General features: G+C 38.7%; 3 protein-coding genes across 4 annotated transcripts; 1 reads left to right on the forward strand and 2 right to left on the reverse strand.

Moving 5' to 3' along the window:
* Positions 1 to 1,923: 1,923 nt before the first annotated feature.
* On the reverse strand, positions 1,924 to 7,682 carry tmem82 (transmembrane protein 82). Of its 2 annotated transcripts, XM_055048259.1 has the most exons (6): positions 7,425 to 7,682; positions 5,784 to 5,853; positions 5,498 to 5,696; positions 3,499 to 3,913; positions 3,086 to 3,273; positions 1,924 to 2,425 (listed from the first exon to the last, which is right to left on the reverse strand). In XM_055048259.1, exons 1-6 carry the CDS (start codon positions 7,516 to 7,518, stop codon positions 2,345 to 2,347), a joined length of 1,047 nt encoding a protein of 348 aa, XP_054904234.1. In that variant the 5' UTR covers positions 7,519 to 7,682; the 3' UTR covers positions 1,924 to 2,344. The 2 variants fall into 2 exon arrangements, with proteins under 2 accessions (XP_054904234.1, XP_054904233.1); XM_055048258.1 differs by lacking the exon at positions 1,924 to 2,425 and having other exon boundaries at positions 2,436 to 3,273.
* Positions 7,683 to 10,322: 2,640 nt separating this feature from the next.
* On the forward strand, positions 10,323 to 11,670 carry LOC129371616 (cytoskeletal protein Sojo-like). Its single transcript, XM_055048306.1, has 3 exons — positions 10,323 to 11,384; positions 11,556 to 11,576; positions 11,648 to 11,670. Exons 1-3 carry the CDS (start codon positions 10,355 to 10,357, stop codon positions 11,668 to 11,670), a joined length of 1,074 nt encoding a protein of 357 aa, XP_054904281.1. The 5' UTR covers positions 10,323 to 10,354.
* A 4,049-nt stretch (positions 11,671 to 15,719) lies between these two features.
* On the reverse strand, positions 15,720 to 19,976 carry LOC129371749 (mitotic spindle assembly checkpoint protein MAD2B). Its single transcript, XM_055048527.1, has 8 exons — positions 19,679 to 19,976; positions 18,788 to 18,906; positions 18,633 to 18,704; positions 18,465 to 18,565; positions 18,265 to 18,359; positions 17,693 to 17,766; positions 16,361 to 16,453; positions 15,720 to 16,219 (listed from the first exon to the last, which is right to left on the reverse strand). The coding sequence occupies exons 1-8, from the start codon at positions 19,716 to 19,718 to the stop codon at positions 16,181 to 16,183; spliced, it is 633 nt and encodes a 210-aa protein (XP_054904502.1). The 5' UTR covers positions 19,719 to 19,976; the 3' UTR covers positions 15,720 to 16,180.

Raw genomic sequence — 19,976 nt, forward strand, 5'->3', positions numbered from 1 at the left:
TCAAAAATACGGAAATACAAAAATATTTCATCTCCATTTTTTCTCCGTACTTTTCCAGACATGGCTTATTGTACAGGCTGCGAGGCATGCTGCAAAATTGATTTGTGGGAATGACCACAAATTGGGAGAGTTGTTTCAGAGACCAGTGTTCATACCAGAATTTGTGCACAACAGAAGATAAAACAGTTTGTAACCGATCAATCCTAAGAAGTGATGCATGCAATAAACAAAGGAGTTGATTTTCACAAAGAAATAAATTACGCAAATTTATTATCAGCGTGGCAAAAGACGCATTGTGACAGTTTGCAGGTTGGGATGATGACCAAATGTTTTGTATGTACATTAGACTTGATACGTGGAAAATGCCTCTCTTTAAAAAATATTACTGTGAAGAATGCATGTGTAAGACACAATAAATTTGACCAGATTGATTATAATCAGGCTCTTTTGTTGTTGTGTTTATTTATTTGCCTCAGTTATGCAACACAAAATGTCCTACAGGACAAATAAAGCTTGGAGGGGGCTATTAAATAAGGAACTCTGACCAGGTCTGAGCTCTTTTCAGCTAATAAGTAACAGAATAATCTCTGTGTCCAAAGGTCTACAGTAATGGAGGTCAGAAGCTATAATATAATGTGATGTATTTTCAATGTATACAAATAATAAACTGTTTATTCCATTTTCTAAATAGATTTTTATCATTTTTATCAAAAATGCCCTCATCTGTCTAAATTATCACCTAACTGTCACGTAAGTGCATCGTGCCCAGAGCTCAGTCCAGGCCTGGATGAAACATTTTCATGCAGAGGTGTTTTGAAAAAGCTCTGTCTCCATGGCACCACATCTTTCTGCTTTTGTTACTATATTAAGCCTATGAACCCGTTGTGCGCATGCGCCCCGCGTGCCTATCAGAGGCCTCCAGAATAGTCTGGAACTCTCCGGAGGAGGCGTCAAGAATCTCTCAGTCACTCCAGCACCCTCACTGCAGTCGGCTGCGTTCGGATACCGTCTTTCTCAAACCTACCGAATCCGTCCTGATGTGGAGCTTTATATCATTATAAATCCATTAAACCCATGGGAGTACAATTTACTATTTTGGTGGATCGACCAGACACCAAAACGCAAATGTCATCTGTGGTTCTCAGGCTTGGATTACTACGGATACGGGACCGCCAGCCTCATATTGTTCCCCTTGTAAATTTTCTTTTTTTGAGAAGGAACTGGAGTGATATATCAGAAATCCTCTCTTGGAATATGTCTCTGTCTGTCCTCAGCTCTAAATAAAAGAAGTCTTCATACCGACGACAAAATGTGGATTTCATTCAGAACATAAATCACGAAAAGACGACAGGCTTTAAAAACGTGTCGCAAAGACGAGAACGAAACCTGAATGTGTGCTGGGTGTTAAAACAATGTTTGGTGAAACGAGCCAAAGAAAATGTGGATTCATTACTGTGAAAATACGTACAAAGTCCACACCAAAAAAAAAAAAAAAAATCAACAGCCTCCAGGGGCCTAGGTCTTTGTTCTACGCCATTTTGTGAGAGTAACAGTGGTAATGGTTTCGTCAGCCATTTTGCCCTTACGTTTCAATAAAATAGTGAAGTAAATAACGCAGCTAGCAAGCGACGCCGACAACTGTTAAATCCATCAACAAATGATAGTAATAGAGGCAGCAAGTTAGATTAGCTGGCGTCTAGAACTATCATTTAAAAGGCAAACTACGTCTGTAGCCAGCTGAAGTGTCCGTTTACGTCTTTTTATTCAGTTAATATAATGGCTAAACGGACAGGTTACCATGATAGCGAAGGTGAAATGAAGGATGAGTCCACGGTGGGTTTTATGCTCTCAGTCTCATAGGAAGTGTTATTGGCGTGTGTAGTTTTAAACGTTTTCTTTTCCTTTGTTTTACTGAATACTTTTGAGTGCAAACTTTTCCACTCGTGAAAAATAACAGGGGGAGAATAAAAACAATAATGCCTTTTACGTACAAATCTGGTTTATGTTTTTATACAAGCCAAAATACAATTCAGACTAATACTTTAGCACAAAAGGAAAAAAATAACAAAAATATGCAGGGCTCTTTAGTTACAAGGTAACTATATTCCCAGAACTGAGTTTTTTTTTTCAATTAACCACACTTTCAAGTATTATTGTGTCAAATTTCTGACTTTATAATAAAAATTATGTGTCATAGGTAGTGGTGATCTATTGTCACTTCTGCAGAGCAACTGCATTAAATAACATGGGAGCAATTGCATGACAAGATCCAACAGTACATGTCTACATGAACATAGCAAAAATCCGATGTTTACAAATAATGACCTCCTCAGAATAGCCCGTGCTATCTCGGATGCTGCTTCACGTGTGTTTGTGATGTTTGTCGATGAGCTCTTCTTGCGTAGTTTATAAAATCCTCTTCATCCTGTGAGCAGAGACCACATGACAGAACAACAAATGCATGAATAACTTCTGGAGACAGAGTAAGATTCTGATAAATGGGAGTACAAGTACCACCGTTTCATGACAAAGGGTGTTTTATTTAAAACACAAGTCTACACCTAAATCTGCTAATTACCACACCTTCATTGCTCAAAGCATTTGCAGCTGATCATAATGTTGTAGCTTATCAGTATTTAAATGGCCTTGTGACCCCTTATGTCTAAATTTAATAGTCTAGATATTTTAATATCAATATTTAAAGCACAATTTATATTTTAACTTAGCTAGTTACTGAAAGTCATTTGTTCTACTTTTTATAGTCTGAAGAGATTTCACTTCATTTTCTAAATCAGAGGATTAAATAGTTAATTTCTCATGTGTTCTGTTAATATCATGTAGTGTTTTAAAAGCCTAGTTATTACTGCAAGATGATATCTGTGAAAAGAGAAGTAGGGTTGGTTTTTTTGTTGGTTTTTTTACACAAGTTAGAGACTTCTCTGACCTAAATCTGTCGTCGGGCCTCCTAAACTGTTTCCCTCCTGGGATAAAAGTTTGAGAAGTTCTTTTTCTCCCTGGGATTCAGTTTGATAAGCACGTTTGGTATTCTGCCCCAGTTTAGTGGTCTCTGGAGAAACCCACTGACCTGCGAGGATGCTGCATCCAGCAGATCCATGTTTGGGATGAGACAGCTGGCCTCACCGAGGAAACATATTAGGATGTGGAACACATCGGCCCAGCGTCCCACAGTCAGCATCAGGACCATCAAGCCCCCGAGACGCACGACGACTGCATTGAGGACAGCTTGGCTGCTCGGCAGACGATGCTGTTCTTCTGCAGGGTTAAGAGATTTAAAATGGGGAAATAAACAGGAGTGGTTGGGTGTATTCAGCTGCCAAAACATCAAATTGTTTTCATTACTAATTAATGAATTATAAAAGCTTAAGCCCGGGAGTGTATTTCTGCACAAAAGTTTGCGTCATCTCAAACACGGACGGAGCAGTGGCTTCATCGGATACCCTCTAATGGAGAGCTTGAACTGTTTGACAGGATCCTCACCCTGCATGTACACCACCAACAATGTGTAGCAGATAGTGAGCGGCGTCCAGAACCTCAAGGCCTCGGTTGCAGAGAGAAACTGTTGGTTGATGATCGATACCGCTGCCAGCACGGCCACAGAAAAGGCAATGATCATAATCCTGCAAAGCATGGGCTGCAGATAGCAGCCTGATGTGAGCAGGCTGATGCAAATGCCGCAGTAGCGCTGGGAGCTGTGCAGCTTATACAGAGCGACGACATGATGCAGAAGGGCTGCTGACTTTTTTGCCAGATACCAACTGAGGGCTGCTGCCAGGAGAAGGCACAGCCAGCGCTGCGATGCCCCCTCGTGGAGAAAGTGCAAACTGCAGCTGATGGCACAGCCCAAGGAGAACTGGCTTTGCACTAACAGCTGCTGCAGAAACTTCCTGGTTTCCTAGGAGGGGAAGAGAAGATGTGATGGATCAACTATACCACAAAATAGGGAGTGGTATATAGGTGTGAAATTATGAAACACTGAAATAAACTAAGTTAAAGGCATCACTGGTATATTTGTATTTGTTGGGCTATGAGAACTTTATCACAAAATTTTGTGGTACAATTCTGATCACGAATGATAAAAGTCACAATAGTAGCTATTCATTACCTATTTTATAGGTCATTGTATGACTGTGTCTGCAAGGCAGATTGATCAGAGCCCCACAAACACAATTCATACCCACATGTAATGCTCTTCCTTAGGACATGAGACATATAGTGAAGTGTTACTCATATGTTTTGATGCTCTCATTGACAATATGGTGTTTAAACATCATTAACTGGAATTTATAGTGACAAAAATAAAGCAAACTTCTTATCATGACAGACATTTATCATGATAAATGACAAACAATATGATAAATGCCCAAGCCTATATTGGTGTAGCTATTAAGTTAAAAGATATCAAGTTAAACAATTAGGCGACTCAGACATTGCTGCAGTTTTACTTGTACTTCACAAAATGTTTAATTCTGTCTTATAAATACACAAATGTTATTAAAGACATAAAAAAAATGTGGTCACTGTCTTTGAGCTCTAGTTTGCTCTACATATTTTCTGAAATGCAATCTGTGCTTGACGTAAGAGTATATTTTATTGCGATCTCAATTTTATTGAGATTTCACTTAAAAGAAAACCTTATGAAGTTCCAGTTACACTTTCCTATAAATTTAGACAAAGTTGACCAAGTTAGATGAAATTGAAATTCTTGTTGAACTGAAATTCAGTCCTCTATTAAAATGCTTCCTGTTCCATGAGCTTTTGTTCAACATGGATGAGGGAGGTGGACAGATAGATAGAGCTCTTTGAATTGATGTTCGCAGATGAACGTCAATTCATCTGCGACCTGGCATATTTAGAGAGTAAATGTTCACGCTTTAAATGTGCCCAGCTGGGTGAGAGATGCTCTAAAAGCCTCTGCCACATTGTGGTTCTGCAAAAGAGTGGCCCATGAGGGCTGAATATAAAATAAAATGTGCAACGCAGATTTCAGATTTTTGTTTGTAAAAAAAAAAACCTGTAACTAATTTACATGTTAGCAGTTATGAACAACTTTGTGTTGGTCTATCTCATAAAAAATTGACAAAATACATTCCACCTGTCCACAAAAAAAAAGAAAGTAGAAAAGAGGTAATGTTTCTTTTTTCTTTAAAACATGACAAGAAGTAATGAGAAAGACATAAAACTATAGCGCATAACTGCAGAAGTCAGCCTCTGTGAACCTAACTTTCTGCTCCAACATGTCTGATTTAAAGGGATTAAAACCTGGTTGTCATCAAACCCTGGTTTGGGTAGCAGGGAAGCGTGTAGAACACGGAGCAAAAATCAGAGCTGGAAAACCTGACATGACGGTTTGGACCGCGCCAAAGGCTCCCAAAACATCGTGTCAAACAAAGCTGACAAACTGTGGATCTTTGCGGACCAAAGAATCCAGCTTTGACAGGAGTCACTTGAGGCTTTGACAGTACTGCTGATACCTTACCGGTCCAGCTGTAAGCAGTCCAGAGACGGCTCGCAGGCAGAATTCCAGAACCACCAGTGAGGCCACACGGGACCCCACAGTGGCCAGTATCCCAGTCACAAAGAGAAACTGGAGCACTCCAAAAAGTCCATGTTTAGCTCTCATTGGGTTACTGCTTGACTTCCCACTTGATGTGCCTTCATTCATTTTTTCTTTCCAGCTGCATATATAAAGGACAAAGATAATCTGTAGAAATATCAACATGGGACTGGAAAACTCTTGCATACATATCAGACAATTTCTTTACCTCTCCTCTATCAACAGATGTACTCTGAAGAGGGAGCACAGCACAGAAATCCCACTTGCCCCCACCAGCCCTGCAAGTCACCAACAATGTCTTTAAACAACAAATGTTGGTAAGCAGATATAGAGACATTTTAATAATGTGTGAGCAAAAAACAAAAGTTGAACGCCTTAGAATTTGCTACATCAAGTAGAAAACTAAAAGTATTTTACATGAAGAACATCATTCTGACAGCTAAATATGATTTGGGGATTTTTTTTTAGTTCAAAACCTGGATGGCTTGTGTCGTGATAACATATGGAAAGCCACCATTCTGGTATGCAGCAGGTTAATAGACCAAAGTGCATGAACCATTTAATTAAATTTATTTATATTGTACCAATTCAGAACAAATGCTACCAGCGAGTATGTCTCTGAATGGCTTAAAAAAGGTTTTAGAGGTTTTAGAGTGGTCTAGTTAAAGTTTGTACGGTACTAGCATCTTGTTGAGATGCTGTCACACTACCTCAGTCACCACTCAGATCAAAACAACCGTCTAAAGAGAAATAGATTCAATTTCCTCCACATGTATGTGAAAGACTTATTCTCAGTTTTCAATTCTTGATGACAATTATTGCTCCATAACCCGTTATTAGGTTTTAGGGAGCAACTACTTTTTCACATAGGTCCATATATATTTCCTATTAACTAATTAAACCTCCATATTAAAGTTAATTGTATTCACTCAGGTCTATCCAACTTTAAGGATCTGAACATTTTTGGTGTGATTAAAAACAAAATCAGAAGGAACCTGGAAAGGACAAATACAGCACTGCGCCTGTAGCCTGTTGCTTATTGACACTATCTAACAACCCATCTTCATCCTGCTCTGTTGCTGACGGAAAAATAAAACATTTGTGGATCACTGGGCTCTTAAAAGTACAGAAAAATCTTTTGATAAATCCTATTAAGATGTCAATAAATTTAACAGAATTCTCCAGTGGAAGCTCATAGGATGACAAAATCGACTTCTGCTAATGTCACAAATGACATTTTTGAACATCAATCTTAAAGTAGAACGTAGAAAAGACATCAAAGATATCTAAAATTAAACACATCTAAAATTAAACACGTAAAATTACTAAACAAAAATGTAAGATCATCTCAATAATGTGTGCGTTTGAAAAGAAAAGGGCTTATTTCAATAAGTCTCAAAAAGTTCAATTTTCCAGTTTAACACTAATGGGCCCGTCTGATATTTGTTGGACATATCAAGAATTCAATTCTTCCCAGATAAATCAACATTCTGGATATTTTGAAAGCCAAATGTTTGTATATTGATTTCTTTTCTTGGTTGTTTTTACTTTGATAATCAGCTAATCACTTTATGACAAACTGCCTTGCCATATAATAACAGAGTGGACATATTTTTGTCTGTCACTGACAGCAACAGTCAGTCTATAATACTGTCTCCAAAGTACACATATTTATGACATTTCACACTTAATTCAAAGAATTTTGCACCCTTGTTTCTTGAGTTCCTGTTAATGGCCAAACTACAGGTAATCTGCTGCTCCAACCTTCATTTATACAGACTACTGACAGCCTGTCAAATACTCTTTCATTCCAAAACATAAAAACAAAATCAATGAACGAGGAGCTTACCTTGAAGTAAACCAATCAGAGGGTTTGTGTCCAGTATCAGCCATCCTGGTAGGAGGTAAGAAGTCGGCAAAAAGGAGGCGAGAAAGGAAAACATTTTTTTAAAGTCTCACAGTAATACATGGAGGATACACTGAATAAATCATTGCACACTCTTGACTCATGTATTCTGGGCCTCAGATCGGATTTTTTTTTTAAAAGTGTTGGAGTTGCTGCTCTTTATTTCCTGTTGCCTCGGCGTTGAGCTTTGCTCAACCCAAACCCGGTTCTGTGTCTCGTACCAAAGGTCATCTGAGGGCTGCTGGAGCTGTTTGAGTCAGAACAAGATAATAGAGGTTATTGCACCAGTTCATGGGAAAGATATTTACTTCTCATTAATTGTTCAGACAAGGTTTTATTAAATATTGTATTATAACCGAAAAGAGAGATGTAACTTCTACCATGAATATAGACTAGCAAAAAATAACCTACAAATTGCAGTGAAATACTAGTACTTCCTGTGGTCGCCGGAAGTGAGACCAATAATCACTTCCTCAGTGAGCCTCCCAGGAATAAGGTGAAAAAATGCCCGGGGTTACAATAAAAACAACAGAAAGTGGAATACCAGGAGCACAGATAGAGATCAGACAGTTTCAGGGATACAGTTAAAGGATTTTAGGGCTTCAAGAGTCTGTACAGCTTTGGGATTGGTGGAGGTCTGTATAGATAGTGTTGTAATTCAGATAAGAACTTTTTGCCAGAAAATGTACATTTAAGGATATGAAATTTAATTAGAATTATCAACATATCAGATAAAATTGATTCTCATCAGCAGGACAGACATTGCAGAAACCAAAACATGCATTTGCATAAAACTGAAAAACTATTGAGGATATGAGACTGAACATAATAAACAAAGTCTTTCCAGAAAGAGACGGTGAAGGGTCACCTCCAGAATAAGTGGACCGTTGTCTTGTTGTCCAAATGACAGAAAGAGCAGCTGCGGTCTGTAACCTTGTGCAGGTTTTGTTTTGCAGGGTAGCACCGGTGGAGACGTTTGAAGCACACATCACGAGGTTTGTTCGCAATGAAGTATTTGGAAAATAGAGTCCAAACCATTTTTCATTTGATATCAGAAACAAACTGTCTCTAGTACAGTGTGGTAGCAACGTCCTTCTGAATGAAGGATCTTATATTCTTGTTTCTAGTGGAGGGTTTAGAGCAGAAACTAATTTTACCCACAGCCGATTCAAAAACAGAACAATGTATACGTTCAGCCCTGTCCTCCCCAGAATGAAGATGGCTCTTAATGAGCATGAGAACTTCTTTAGGAACGGCGTCCATAACGATGGCAAATTCCCTGGGAGGAAACTGGGATACAGAAGGAGGATAAAAACTCAGAGTAAGATTTTAGGTACCCATCAGAGTTAAGTGATTTTTTTTTACAAAAATAATATTATTATTATGAAACCGGTTAGGGAGAAACAGAGATTGATTTTTGTCAAGAATATTCCGGTTATTCCAGATGAGAAATATGTGAGTTTATGATTTAGAGACCAAGCAAGAAGCATCTGCTTGTGATAATTGGCTAATTTTTAGGAGAAGTTTTTCTATAATAATTAGATGTAAGTAAAAATGAAAGGCCACCAAGTGTAGAGAAAATATAATTAGAAATAAAATTCTACAAAGAGTCAGGGTTCAGTAAAATAAATTCTGATCCAATTGATTTTAACATTGGATCAGAATTAACTTTCAATTAATATAATACAATTATGTGGAACCTGCTGACAAAAAAATCTGTGAAGTCAATGATTTGTTTTTTTGCAATTATTTTAAAATATATTTTTGTACTTGAATACTATTTTTTTCACCAGGGTTTGCAACAGCATAAATGAAAATAAAAGCATTTGATTGAAGCTCTGCATTTGACATATTTTATAATTTGTTTGGTAAAATACACTCTTATTTTGGCAAAATTTAAATGACCATTTCAAGCAATGAATTCCAGTTTTGTAAAAGTTGTCAGACTATAAGCACAATAAACTGTTAGAGATCCAGATACTCACTTCACATTTGGAAAAATAGATTAATTATTCCACAGAAATTAAGAATTAGGTCAGAACATCCACAGCTACACATTGCTCTAAGTCATTTAAAACTTTTTTAAATAATGTAACTGCATTGAGCTAATTTTCCATCTGGGTTTTTTTAATAGGCTATATACATTTCTTTGTAGAATGTAGATGTGAATGTAAACTGATTGCTGGAGATGAGGTACAGCAATCTGATGCTACCAAATACAGAGGACATCAGAAACTGTATGGTTATTGTTACTCCTGCTTTGTTTTTATATTTATAACGTTGTTATAACACACTGTAGACAGGCCTATGTAAAGTGTATTTCATAGACTCTAACAAATAGTAGGCCTATGTTAGTCTCTTTTCCTTCTAAATTTATAACACTGATCATTTCCCCTGTCGCGTCTAAAAGTGCATTGATAAAATGCATAGTGAAGGAATCAGTCCATTATTGATCAATAATTATCGGGCGATGTGGGAGAAAGTAAGAAAAGAAGTTTATTTGCGTGACGTGACAGAACCCATTCAAACTAACTGAATGCTGAGACGTTTGCAGCTGCGTGACACGTCACCGCGTTCAGTGGCTGTCTTAACTCTCTTCCTCTCTACCGCGTTGGTTCTTCGGTTCTTCGGACTGTCGAGCCTACATTAGCACTGCGCATGCTCAGAGCGATACACGCTCAGACAGCGATCGTGACGCAGAGTTTAGAAAATCTGACAGGTAGCACAGATCGTCAGAGCCGGTTGTCATTATGACGCAATAAATGTTGGTGACGTAGAATGCTGAATAGTTTGCTCCTCTCATTTGAAACAGAGCGACCGCTTTAAGAAGACACGCTTAAATCGTAGGAAAAATCGATAGTTTTACGGTGAGAATGAAAAATCACTTTTGTGAGAATTTTGAAGAGCTTCTTCAACACAGGTGTTTAAAATTTACTCAGGAAATCCAACGACTGAGAGAAGCTGTGTACAATCTGGAACTTCAGGCAGAAATCAGAGAAGACGAACACCAAAGTGAAACAGAACAACTTTCACACACAATAGCTGAACAGAAACACAAAATATCAACATTGAAAATGTTGAATAATCAGATGATGGATACAGAGGAAGAAAGAGTAAAAAATCAATCCTTTTTGACACAAGAGAATAATGGATTGAAAGCAGAGATCACTAGACTGAAGTCAAAGATATCAGCACTGACGGAAGACGCTACAATTTCAAGAAACACACAAGACAGTTCTGCCGAAAAAATTTTGAACTTGGAGGAGGAAAACAGAAAATTTATGGCTCAGATAGTCCAAAATGAGCGAATGATTGGAGAGATGTATGAGCTGACAGAGTCTCTGAGAGACTCAAATAGGGACTTGAAAGTGCAGCTGGAGTTAAAGCAAGAGGAGCAAGTGCTGCTACAAAAATGTGCAAAAAGCATCAAGGACGAGTTTGATGCTGCTGGAGAAAATATAACAACAAACTTTGGAGTTCAAACACAACAGCGACCTAAAACCTTTACAAAATCGACTCAAACTGAAAATTTGAGCAATGACTATACGCAGCCAAAATTATTTTTCCAAAAATCTACACAAACAGAACATTCAACATCAGAATCTAAACAACATACAAAGGAAATATCGACACAAACGAAACATTCGACATCAGAATCTAAACGACATACAAAAGAAATATCAACACAGACAGAAGCTGTGACTTATAAACCAAAGCAGCTTCAAACTTCATCCAAAACATTACCAGAAACAGAAATTTTAAAAAGGAAATGTGGCCAAGTAAAGAATTCAACGACAACTCAAGCTAAAACTTTCGGAACGGACACATCAATGCAGAGTGAAACGTCGACTGCTGACTGTAAGAGTTGGAGGAGTATGTGTGTGGAAGGGATTTTATTTGCAGGTAAATATACGATCGTAGGATTTCTTCAAGCAGCAATTACGTCACAGATTTATGGCATGGCAAATTATTATTTTGAACAAACAGAAATTCCTTTCTAAGGAATAATTTGTAAAATTGTACTGGGGAAATTCAACATTAAGTGAGACCTAAATGGATATTATTGACTTCAAGGGGATTCTGGTTCATCATCCGGTATGTTGACCAGACGGGACATTGTGTGTCATTGGATATAATTTGGTGATGAACTTCTCAATTCCACCAAGCTGAGCCTGAGGACCTTGAGTAGAGCTTTCCAATTTGTGGTGCAGATGTCACTAAGGTGGGTAAAAAGTACCTCAGAGAAAGGCCCTGTGGGTGGATGAGATTTTCCTGGAGTTCCTTAAAGTTCTTGATGTTGTGGGGGTGTGTTGGTTATACAACTTTGCAATATTGTCTGAGCAAGAGGGACAGTTCCCCTGGATTGACAGACCAGGGTGCTGGTCCCCCTATTCAAAAAGGGGGACCACAGAACGTGTTCCAACTACTGGGGGATCACACTCTGAAGCCACCCTGGTAAGGTCTTTTCATGGGTTCTGGAATGGAGGGTTCATTGGACAGTCAGACCTTGGAATCAGGAAGAGCAGTGTTATTTTCGTCCTGGTCGTGGAACATTGGACTAGAGGGAATCCGTTTTGGTGGCCTTCATTAACAGTGATCTCCAGCTACGTTCCGGGTGAGAGGAGGGGTCACCCTGGACAGGTCACCAGCCTGTCACAGGGCAACACAGAGACAGACAAGACAAACAACCATGCACACACACACACACACACACACACACACACACACACACACACACACACACACACACACACACACACACACACACACACACACACACACACACACACACACACACGCCTAGGAGAGATCAATTAACCTGACAGTCATGTGTTTGGACTGAGGAAGGTAGCCGGAGTACCCGGAGAGAACCTGCGCGTACACAGGGAGAAAGAACATAAAGACCCCGGGCCAGGAATCAAACCCAGGACCTTCTTGCTACAAGGCAACAGTGCTACCAACTGTGCCACTGTGCAGCCCTCCCAAATGCTCATTTAAATAATTATTCTGTTTAAATGCTTTTGTTGCATTTCTAGGTGAAACACATAAAATATCCATCACTAAACCCCCCTTATTATTCTTATTATTCTTTAAATGCAGCAGATTTGCTGGATGTCATATTTTCAGACTCACCATCCATATTTTCCTCTGTCTTGAATATCACATGAATTCCTCAGGGACATTTTTTTATAGTTGAAATTAAGAATCAACTATGACCTGAGAAAATCTTTTGTGGTCCTGATTTAATAATTCAATGCTGAATATGACAAATTTCACATATAAATATTCCATCCATCCATCCATCCATCCATCCATCCATCCATCCATCCATCCATCCATCCATCCATCCATCCATCCATCCATCCATCCATCCATCCATCCATCCATCCATCCATCCATCATCATCCATCCATCATCCATCATCCATCCATCCATCCATCCATCCATCCATCCATCCATCCATCATCCATCCATCCATTGTCTTCTGGTAATCCAGGGTCAGGTCGCGGGGGTCGCAGCTTCAGAAGGGAGGCCCAGACGTCCCTCCCCAGCCACTTGTTCCAGCTCCTCAGTGGGAATCCCACGGCGTTCCCAGACCAGCCAGGAGACATAGTCTCTCCAGTGTGTCCTGTAACTTTCCTGGGGCCTCCTCCTGGTGGGATGTGCCCACAACACCTCACCAGGGAGGCGTACAGGAGCCAAGCCACCTCAAATGGCTCCTCTCGATGTGGAGGAGCACCGGCTTTACTCTGAGTCCGTCCCGGATGACTGAGCTTCTCACCCTATTTCTGAGGGAGAGCCCAGACACCTCATGGAGAAAACCCATTTCAGCCGCTTGTATCCATGATCTCGATCTTTCGGTCATGACCCAAAGCTCATGACCATAGATGAGGGTAGGAACGTAAATCAACTGGTAAATTGAGAGCTTTGCTTTTTGGCTCAGCTCTCTCTTCACTACGAAGCGGGCGCTGTATGGCAGCGCCCGCTTCATGGCAGATGTTGCACCAATCCCCCTGTCGATCTCTCGCTCCCTTCTTCCCCCATTTGTGAAGAAGATCCCGAGATACTTAAACTCCTCCACTTGGGGCAGAACACTCCTCTCGACCCTTTTCCAGCTCAAGACCATGACCTTGGACTTGGAGGCACTGATCCTCGTCCTGGCCGCTTCACAGTCGGCGGTGAACCTCTCCAGTGAGAGCTGCAGATCACTTCCTGATGGGGCCAATCGGACCACATCATCCGCAAAAGCAAAATCAACCAAGAATGCTGATTTTCACCCAACCACAAACTTAGTTACTGGTAAAGAAATTGAAAAGTATTCAATATATTAATTAAATGAATTCCACTTTCAAAACAAATTTTATAACACAAGCTGAGCCTCTTGTTTTATACAAACACACTAAATTAGATAAAATAATAGAAAGCTCAACATTTGACTCTTCCTGTGACTGAAGGATCTCTTGGCATCATATGTCATGTGTCAAGGTCTTCTGAAAAATGAGTAAATTTGTTTCCATCCAGCCTGGCTGGTGTCTTTGTTCCCTTTAAAATAAAAGAACTGAACATTGTGAAGGACGTTTGACTTACTCACACATCACCTGACAGCACATCTGTGAGCTCCCCTCTGCTTCAGGAATCTCGAGGTCTTGGTGCGTCAGAAAAATTGATTCATTCTTTTCCTGATTTTCTGTGAAACAAGCTTTTATCGGAAAGTTGGTGGATGGGAAAGTAGAGAACGACACGCTTGAACCGGGTCCAGTTAATTTAGCCTCTTTACACTGCATGAGCTGCACATCGACGCCTTTTAGTGATATAAAATATTCCTTTAAGACCTTTGTGTGTAGCATGAGCATTTATTTCATTTAGTTAAGAAAGTTCAACAAGCAGGTAAAAACACCAGCCGGTATGCTGGCCAGTCAGCACAGTAACACCACGGCCATAAAACTGAAGAGTACGATGTGCAACGCAGCAGTGATGTAGTTTCATGTCCTTCAAGTCACTGGGGATGAAAATAAAACCTGTTTTTATTGTTGCTCTTTTGTCGGTTTATACAATTTAGCAACTCGACACAAGTACTGTCACCTGATCCAAACCTCAGCATCCAGTAATGTTTTTCCATGGATATTTCCAACTGTTTTCATTGAAGATTTTTCAAGTTGATGAAAATCAAATCAAATGTAATGAGCTGAAGGCCTAGTTTTTATAATCGGCAGATAATAGCCCAACGAGTGCAAAGTGTCCCCACAGAATAATGTGCAATTCTTTTAGTTATAAATGATCAATTGTGTCCATATTGAGAATAAACAAATAATGATATTGAGGGGGTGTGTGGCAGGGGGCTAAAGCTGAAGGGATAAAATACTCTGGGGTGAACTTAAGCTGAGGGTAAAATATGAAACTGCATCATTTAATCTAAGTTTCCATCCAAGCCTTGAGACAGAGCTGTGTCTATTTTTACCAAGATCAGTTGTTTATTTTTAGCTGCACCTCTCCCAAATGTTCATAGTGTGAGGGTTTGGCCTAGAGATTATAGTGGTACTTCAATATTTATGTTCAAAAGTACTTTACGAGATGTGTTGGGGAAGCAAATGAAAACGGGAAACTATAAATGTGTCATTTAACCTGCAGACATTGGTACTATTCTTTTTTTTCCCATGGTGATCCATTTCTGGACCTGTGGTGGAATTTGTTAATCTGGGATTGTTAATCTGAGACTCTTGTCTCCCTTCAACCCTAAACAGGATTAAGCAGGTGTAGAAAATGATGTGCAGGATTTAAAGTGTGTAAACCATGGAACAGATAAGAGAAACTGTGAGGGTATGGAGACATTTTAGTGAATTACAATAAACACATTAGGCAAAATATTTGCCTCACCTTCAAATTGGTGTCAAACAATTGTGCAGCAGAACTTTTCATTTGTGCTGCTATCATTTTAAAGATACTAATAAATGTTTCCTGAGATCATCAAAGATTAACAAGATGCATGCTCCTAAAATAATAAAGAAGTCACTTCAGTCTAGTAAAACTGACTGAGGGACAGACTTACGATATGCAGGAATGTTCATTCTCTGAATTGTTTTGGAAAATTAAAGATGAGTTCCACTAAGTTTCCTGTTGTTCATGTGGTTTGATCTCATCCAACAGCTTGGTGACCAATCTGTCCAAGAACATTGCCATAAAAAAAACGCAAAGCTTTTTTTATTGTAAATCATTTCAGAACAATGGCATTTTAACGCATCATAATTTGGCAACACATAATACATAGGCACTTCTTGAAGCCAGCTAATGTAAGTTCTGGTTTTGACAGGTCAGTTATAATAAATTCATGGTGTAATTTTTTTATGGACCACAGGTAGTTAAAAACTGTTCATTAAACAGTCAAACAGGACCAAACAGCACTTTCATAAAATAAACAATGAACACATCTTGAATAGTATCAATGATTCTCTCTGGAGTTACAACTTCACACAGAAAATCCAAGCAGCATATTTCATCTATGATTCCTCCCAGTGTTTCAATCTGACTCACAATGCCAGACGCATCAAAAGGAAAGCACCTCAGATGTTTCCATGAGGTCTATCTCACATTTCTACGTTTTCAGATGAACTCATCTTGCACCAGCAGGCTGTGATAAATATTCTGCTTATGATGTGCAGCTGTCACCACGAGCTTTTCACAGCGTGATGTGTCGTCTCTCGCTACGTTTTCTGGGCTCTTTCCTCCACGTACAGCTGCATCTGTGACAGCCAAACAAACAAATATGAAGAGCAGTAAACAGAGAAGCTTAAACACATGACATGAAAGACACTTTGGCAAACAGCTTCACAGGAAATGTTTGACACGTTTTAACATCACAGTTGTTTTGTCTTCCAGCTTACCTTCACTATGTCGGACGTCATGGACTTCAGTGGAATGAGTCTCGGCTCCTTCATGTGAACTTCCTGCTCGTCTGCGACGATCCATGGAAAATCCTGAAGATGTAAATGTGCACAAGTGACTGAACCCGTGAAAATGGTTGTTTTGTGTTTACATTTTATAGCAAAGTTAACCTTTTCACATTTTGTCACATGTGACAAAATTGGACTTGGAGGCACTGATCCTCAAGCTCAAATGTCCAAATTTGTTTTCAAGCTAAGGTCAAAGGTCAGGAACAATTAGGGTTGAACAAATGTCTATTTTGTTACAATTGAAAAAAAGTTAAATGGAAAGTTGAACTAGATAATCAGTTTAAACTGAATTAGGTTTAATGTTAAAAATGCATTTCTTTAAATAAAATGATTCAAAAAATAAATCAAAGTGAACCTAAAGACTAAGAAATCACTGAAACTTTAAAACAACAGAGACAGAATAAGTAAGTCTAGTAAATAAGTTGTAATTAGTTATTCATGAAATTTAACCCTATTGAGACAGTGAGTCCTGAACAGGTTATTATTGAGAGAAGAGGGATTATTTCAGACTATTAATGGAAAAAATCTGTTGACAATAGTTCAATAAAACTGCGACAGACTGGCAACCTGTCGCAGGTTGTCAGAGAATATTACAAGTTGTTTTAAATTAATCACTCTCTCCTATTTTCAATAAATTTAAAAACATATCTACATTTTTTCCCCACATTGTTATAATTGAGTATTTGTGTAAAATTTTGAGGAAAGACATTAATTTAATTCAATCTGGAATAAGGTTGAAATGTGGAAAAAGTGAAGTGCTGTGACTGTTTCCTGGATTCACTTTATAAGAAAGTGACACACATCACAATATAAAGTAAACAAACCCTATAGAAGAAGCATAAATACTTCACAACTTATAACCAGCATGCTTTTCATGTACTTCTTTAGTTTTTGTTTCAGGATTTCTTTGGTTATTTTTCTTTGGTTTCAATTTTGCCAGTGACTGATATTTGTTCCCCCAGAGTTTCCAGCCAGTCTGCTTTGCTTTATAGTCAAGTTTTAGAAAGCTGACTTACTGCTCTAACAGCACTTTGCCTAAACACGTCACTTTCTCGTTACTTCTGAAAAACAGACTACAATTAGAAAATACATTTAATTTGGAGGCCATCAGAGTAAAGGAGGCTGAACATAAATGCAAATGACATGTTTTTATCTCAAACAAAAAACTTCCTTTACAGTATGTGGAAGATTGTTGTTTTGTAAACAAAATGTGAAAAGAAGTAGGGTTATCAATAATTTTACAGTCTTGATAAAAACACTCACCTTAATGACTTGAACCTTCTCCATGTTGCGTGTAGCAGCATCTCTGGTGTGCACAAGCACTGTGAAAGAACAACCTGAGACAGAAACAACACATTTCTCTGTTTTCATCATTTCAACATCTTTTTACTGCTGCCGACTAGGCCTGTCATAATTGCAAATTCCCAGAAACGACTGCGATAAATAATAATATTGTCACTTTGAAACCATTTTCAGCTAACATGTTGATAATGGCTTATAATGCAAGTTCAGCTCTCTAGAACATGGCACACTGGAACTGGAAGACATTTTAAAAATCAAAATAAAACAACTGAAAAGAAGAAATAAGACAAGCAAGAAAATAAAAACCGAACAACCAAAACCATAAATAAAATGGATTATGGATTATCAACAAAATCGCCCTTCAAAAAATATTCACCACCACAATGGAAATTAGCAAGATAAGTTTAATTTATCATGTGGATAATTAATTGTTTGTTGCGACAGGCTCACTGTTGACTTATTAAATCAACTTTAACACATTATGATTATTTTTCTATTTGTGTTTAGGAGCTTATAATGATAACTCCTCTCACCTGGGGGGTTGTTGTTTAAAACAGCGTCACACACACTGATCTTCAGGATGAACGCTCTCAGCAGCTGCTCCACGTGTGACAACAAAGTGTCTGAGCTGTGCCAATCAATTACTCCAGTTAGTGATCACAAACACATTTAAAGTGACTTGACAAAAGGCAGCTGCTGTTTGGTATTGCTGGTCCAAAAAGAGGCTGGAAACCTGATTGAGAGCAGAGGAGGTTGGGAGATCTCAAACACAAATCTCTCGACCGGATGATGCTCTTTGTCCATGATGACCACGACCACCTTCTCTGCGTCGTTCTACGACGTAAACATGATGAACCATCAGCACCGTCACAGAGAAAAAAACAAGCCGAACTCGTCTTACCTTCTCGATGAGTGGCTTCACACAATGTAAAGTGTCTTGGATGTACTGATTCAGCTCAGGGTGACAGGACATCTGAGGATAATTGTGCCAAAAACAGAAGACAGTCAAGCAGATCCGTCTTAAGACGTGTCATGCATTTCTTCAGAAGTCCCTACCTGCACAGGTACGTTGTATTTCTTCCTCTTCTGAAAGATTCCAGAGGGATAGACTTCACGCACATACAGGATGAGATGAATCGCAACCTCTAGGAACTCGCACAAAATATCAGCAACCACTGGAAGAGAGGAGTAACCCTGAATCAGGCCACTTATGCACTGTTTAAGGGAGCAGGATGGCAGACATGAACCAAACTGCGACACAAAGTTATTTAATGATGTTACATTAGTCAAATCAAGTAGTAATAAACATTAGCAGGAAACTAAAACTGCATTTTGGGACATCGTTAGCAAAGCATGGAATCTAGGAGTGTAAATACTTGTATAAGCCACATTTTTTCTAAAGAAATCCAATCAAAACAGCTGAAGTTTGTGGTTATAATGTGACAAAAGGTGGAAAAAAATGTCAAGAGTTTTACCTACTTTTACTTGGCATTGCACAAGAAAGAACAACAAAAATGAAATAAACACTGTTTCTCATTCACATGGTTGATGTAAAATACTGGCAATATTTAGCCTCCAATATTTAGGTTTTAGAAAAATGACTGAACCCCATGAATGGGTTTGATTTGATGTTAAAATCAGCTAAAATACCTGATTCTCTGTGAATCCTTAACTTGTTCTTATTGTTCAGCATAAGAATGAAACAGCTTAGTGATAAACTCCAGAACCATCACACAAATCTGATGTTCTATTTTATAATAATAATAAATAGCATATATACTATAGAAATATATGCTACAGTTTTAAAGCATATATTTCATCTAATAAGCTCAAATTTTGTTCATGCCCTTTATGAAAACAAGGACAAGATATGAAATGTGCTGCTGTGTTTACTCAGAGCACACAGCTAACAAAAAGAAAACAGTTTCATTAGGTTGGCTGTCTCACCTTGTCCAAAGTTCAGGTCTTGTCTTGTCAGGGTTGTCATTGTTTATTTCCCAACAAAGAGAACAGAGGAAAAATGTTTCTCCGGCTCGCTCTGCCTGGGAAGCTGTGAAATATCTCTAGCTGCTAGTTGCTTCACATTCCTCTTCTGTGTCGATGTCTGGTAGAAATGTCAAGAATTAGAATGACTTCCTGTGATCAGACAACAGTGACAGCAACGCAAACAAACTTATTATCTTAAGAGATATTATCAAAAGAGAGGCTAATTCCGTGATGTTGCCTCGTGGCGCACGTGAATGAC

This window comes from Poeciliopsis prolifica, unplaced genomic scaffold (genome assembly GCF_027474105.1).
Source record: "Poeciliopsis prolifica strain line A6 unplaced genomic scaffold, Auburn_PproV2 SCAFFOLD027, whole genome shotgun sequence".
NCBI classification, from domain to species: domain Eukaryota; kingdom Metazoa; phylum Chordata; class Actinopteri; order Cyprinodontiformes; family Poeciliidae; genus Poeciliopsis; species Poeciliopsis prolifica.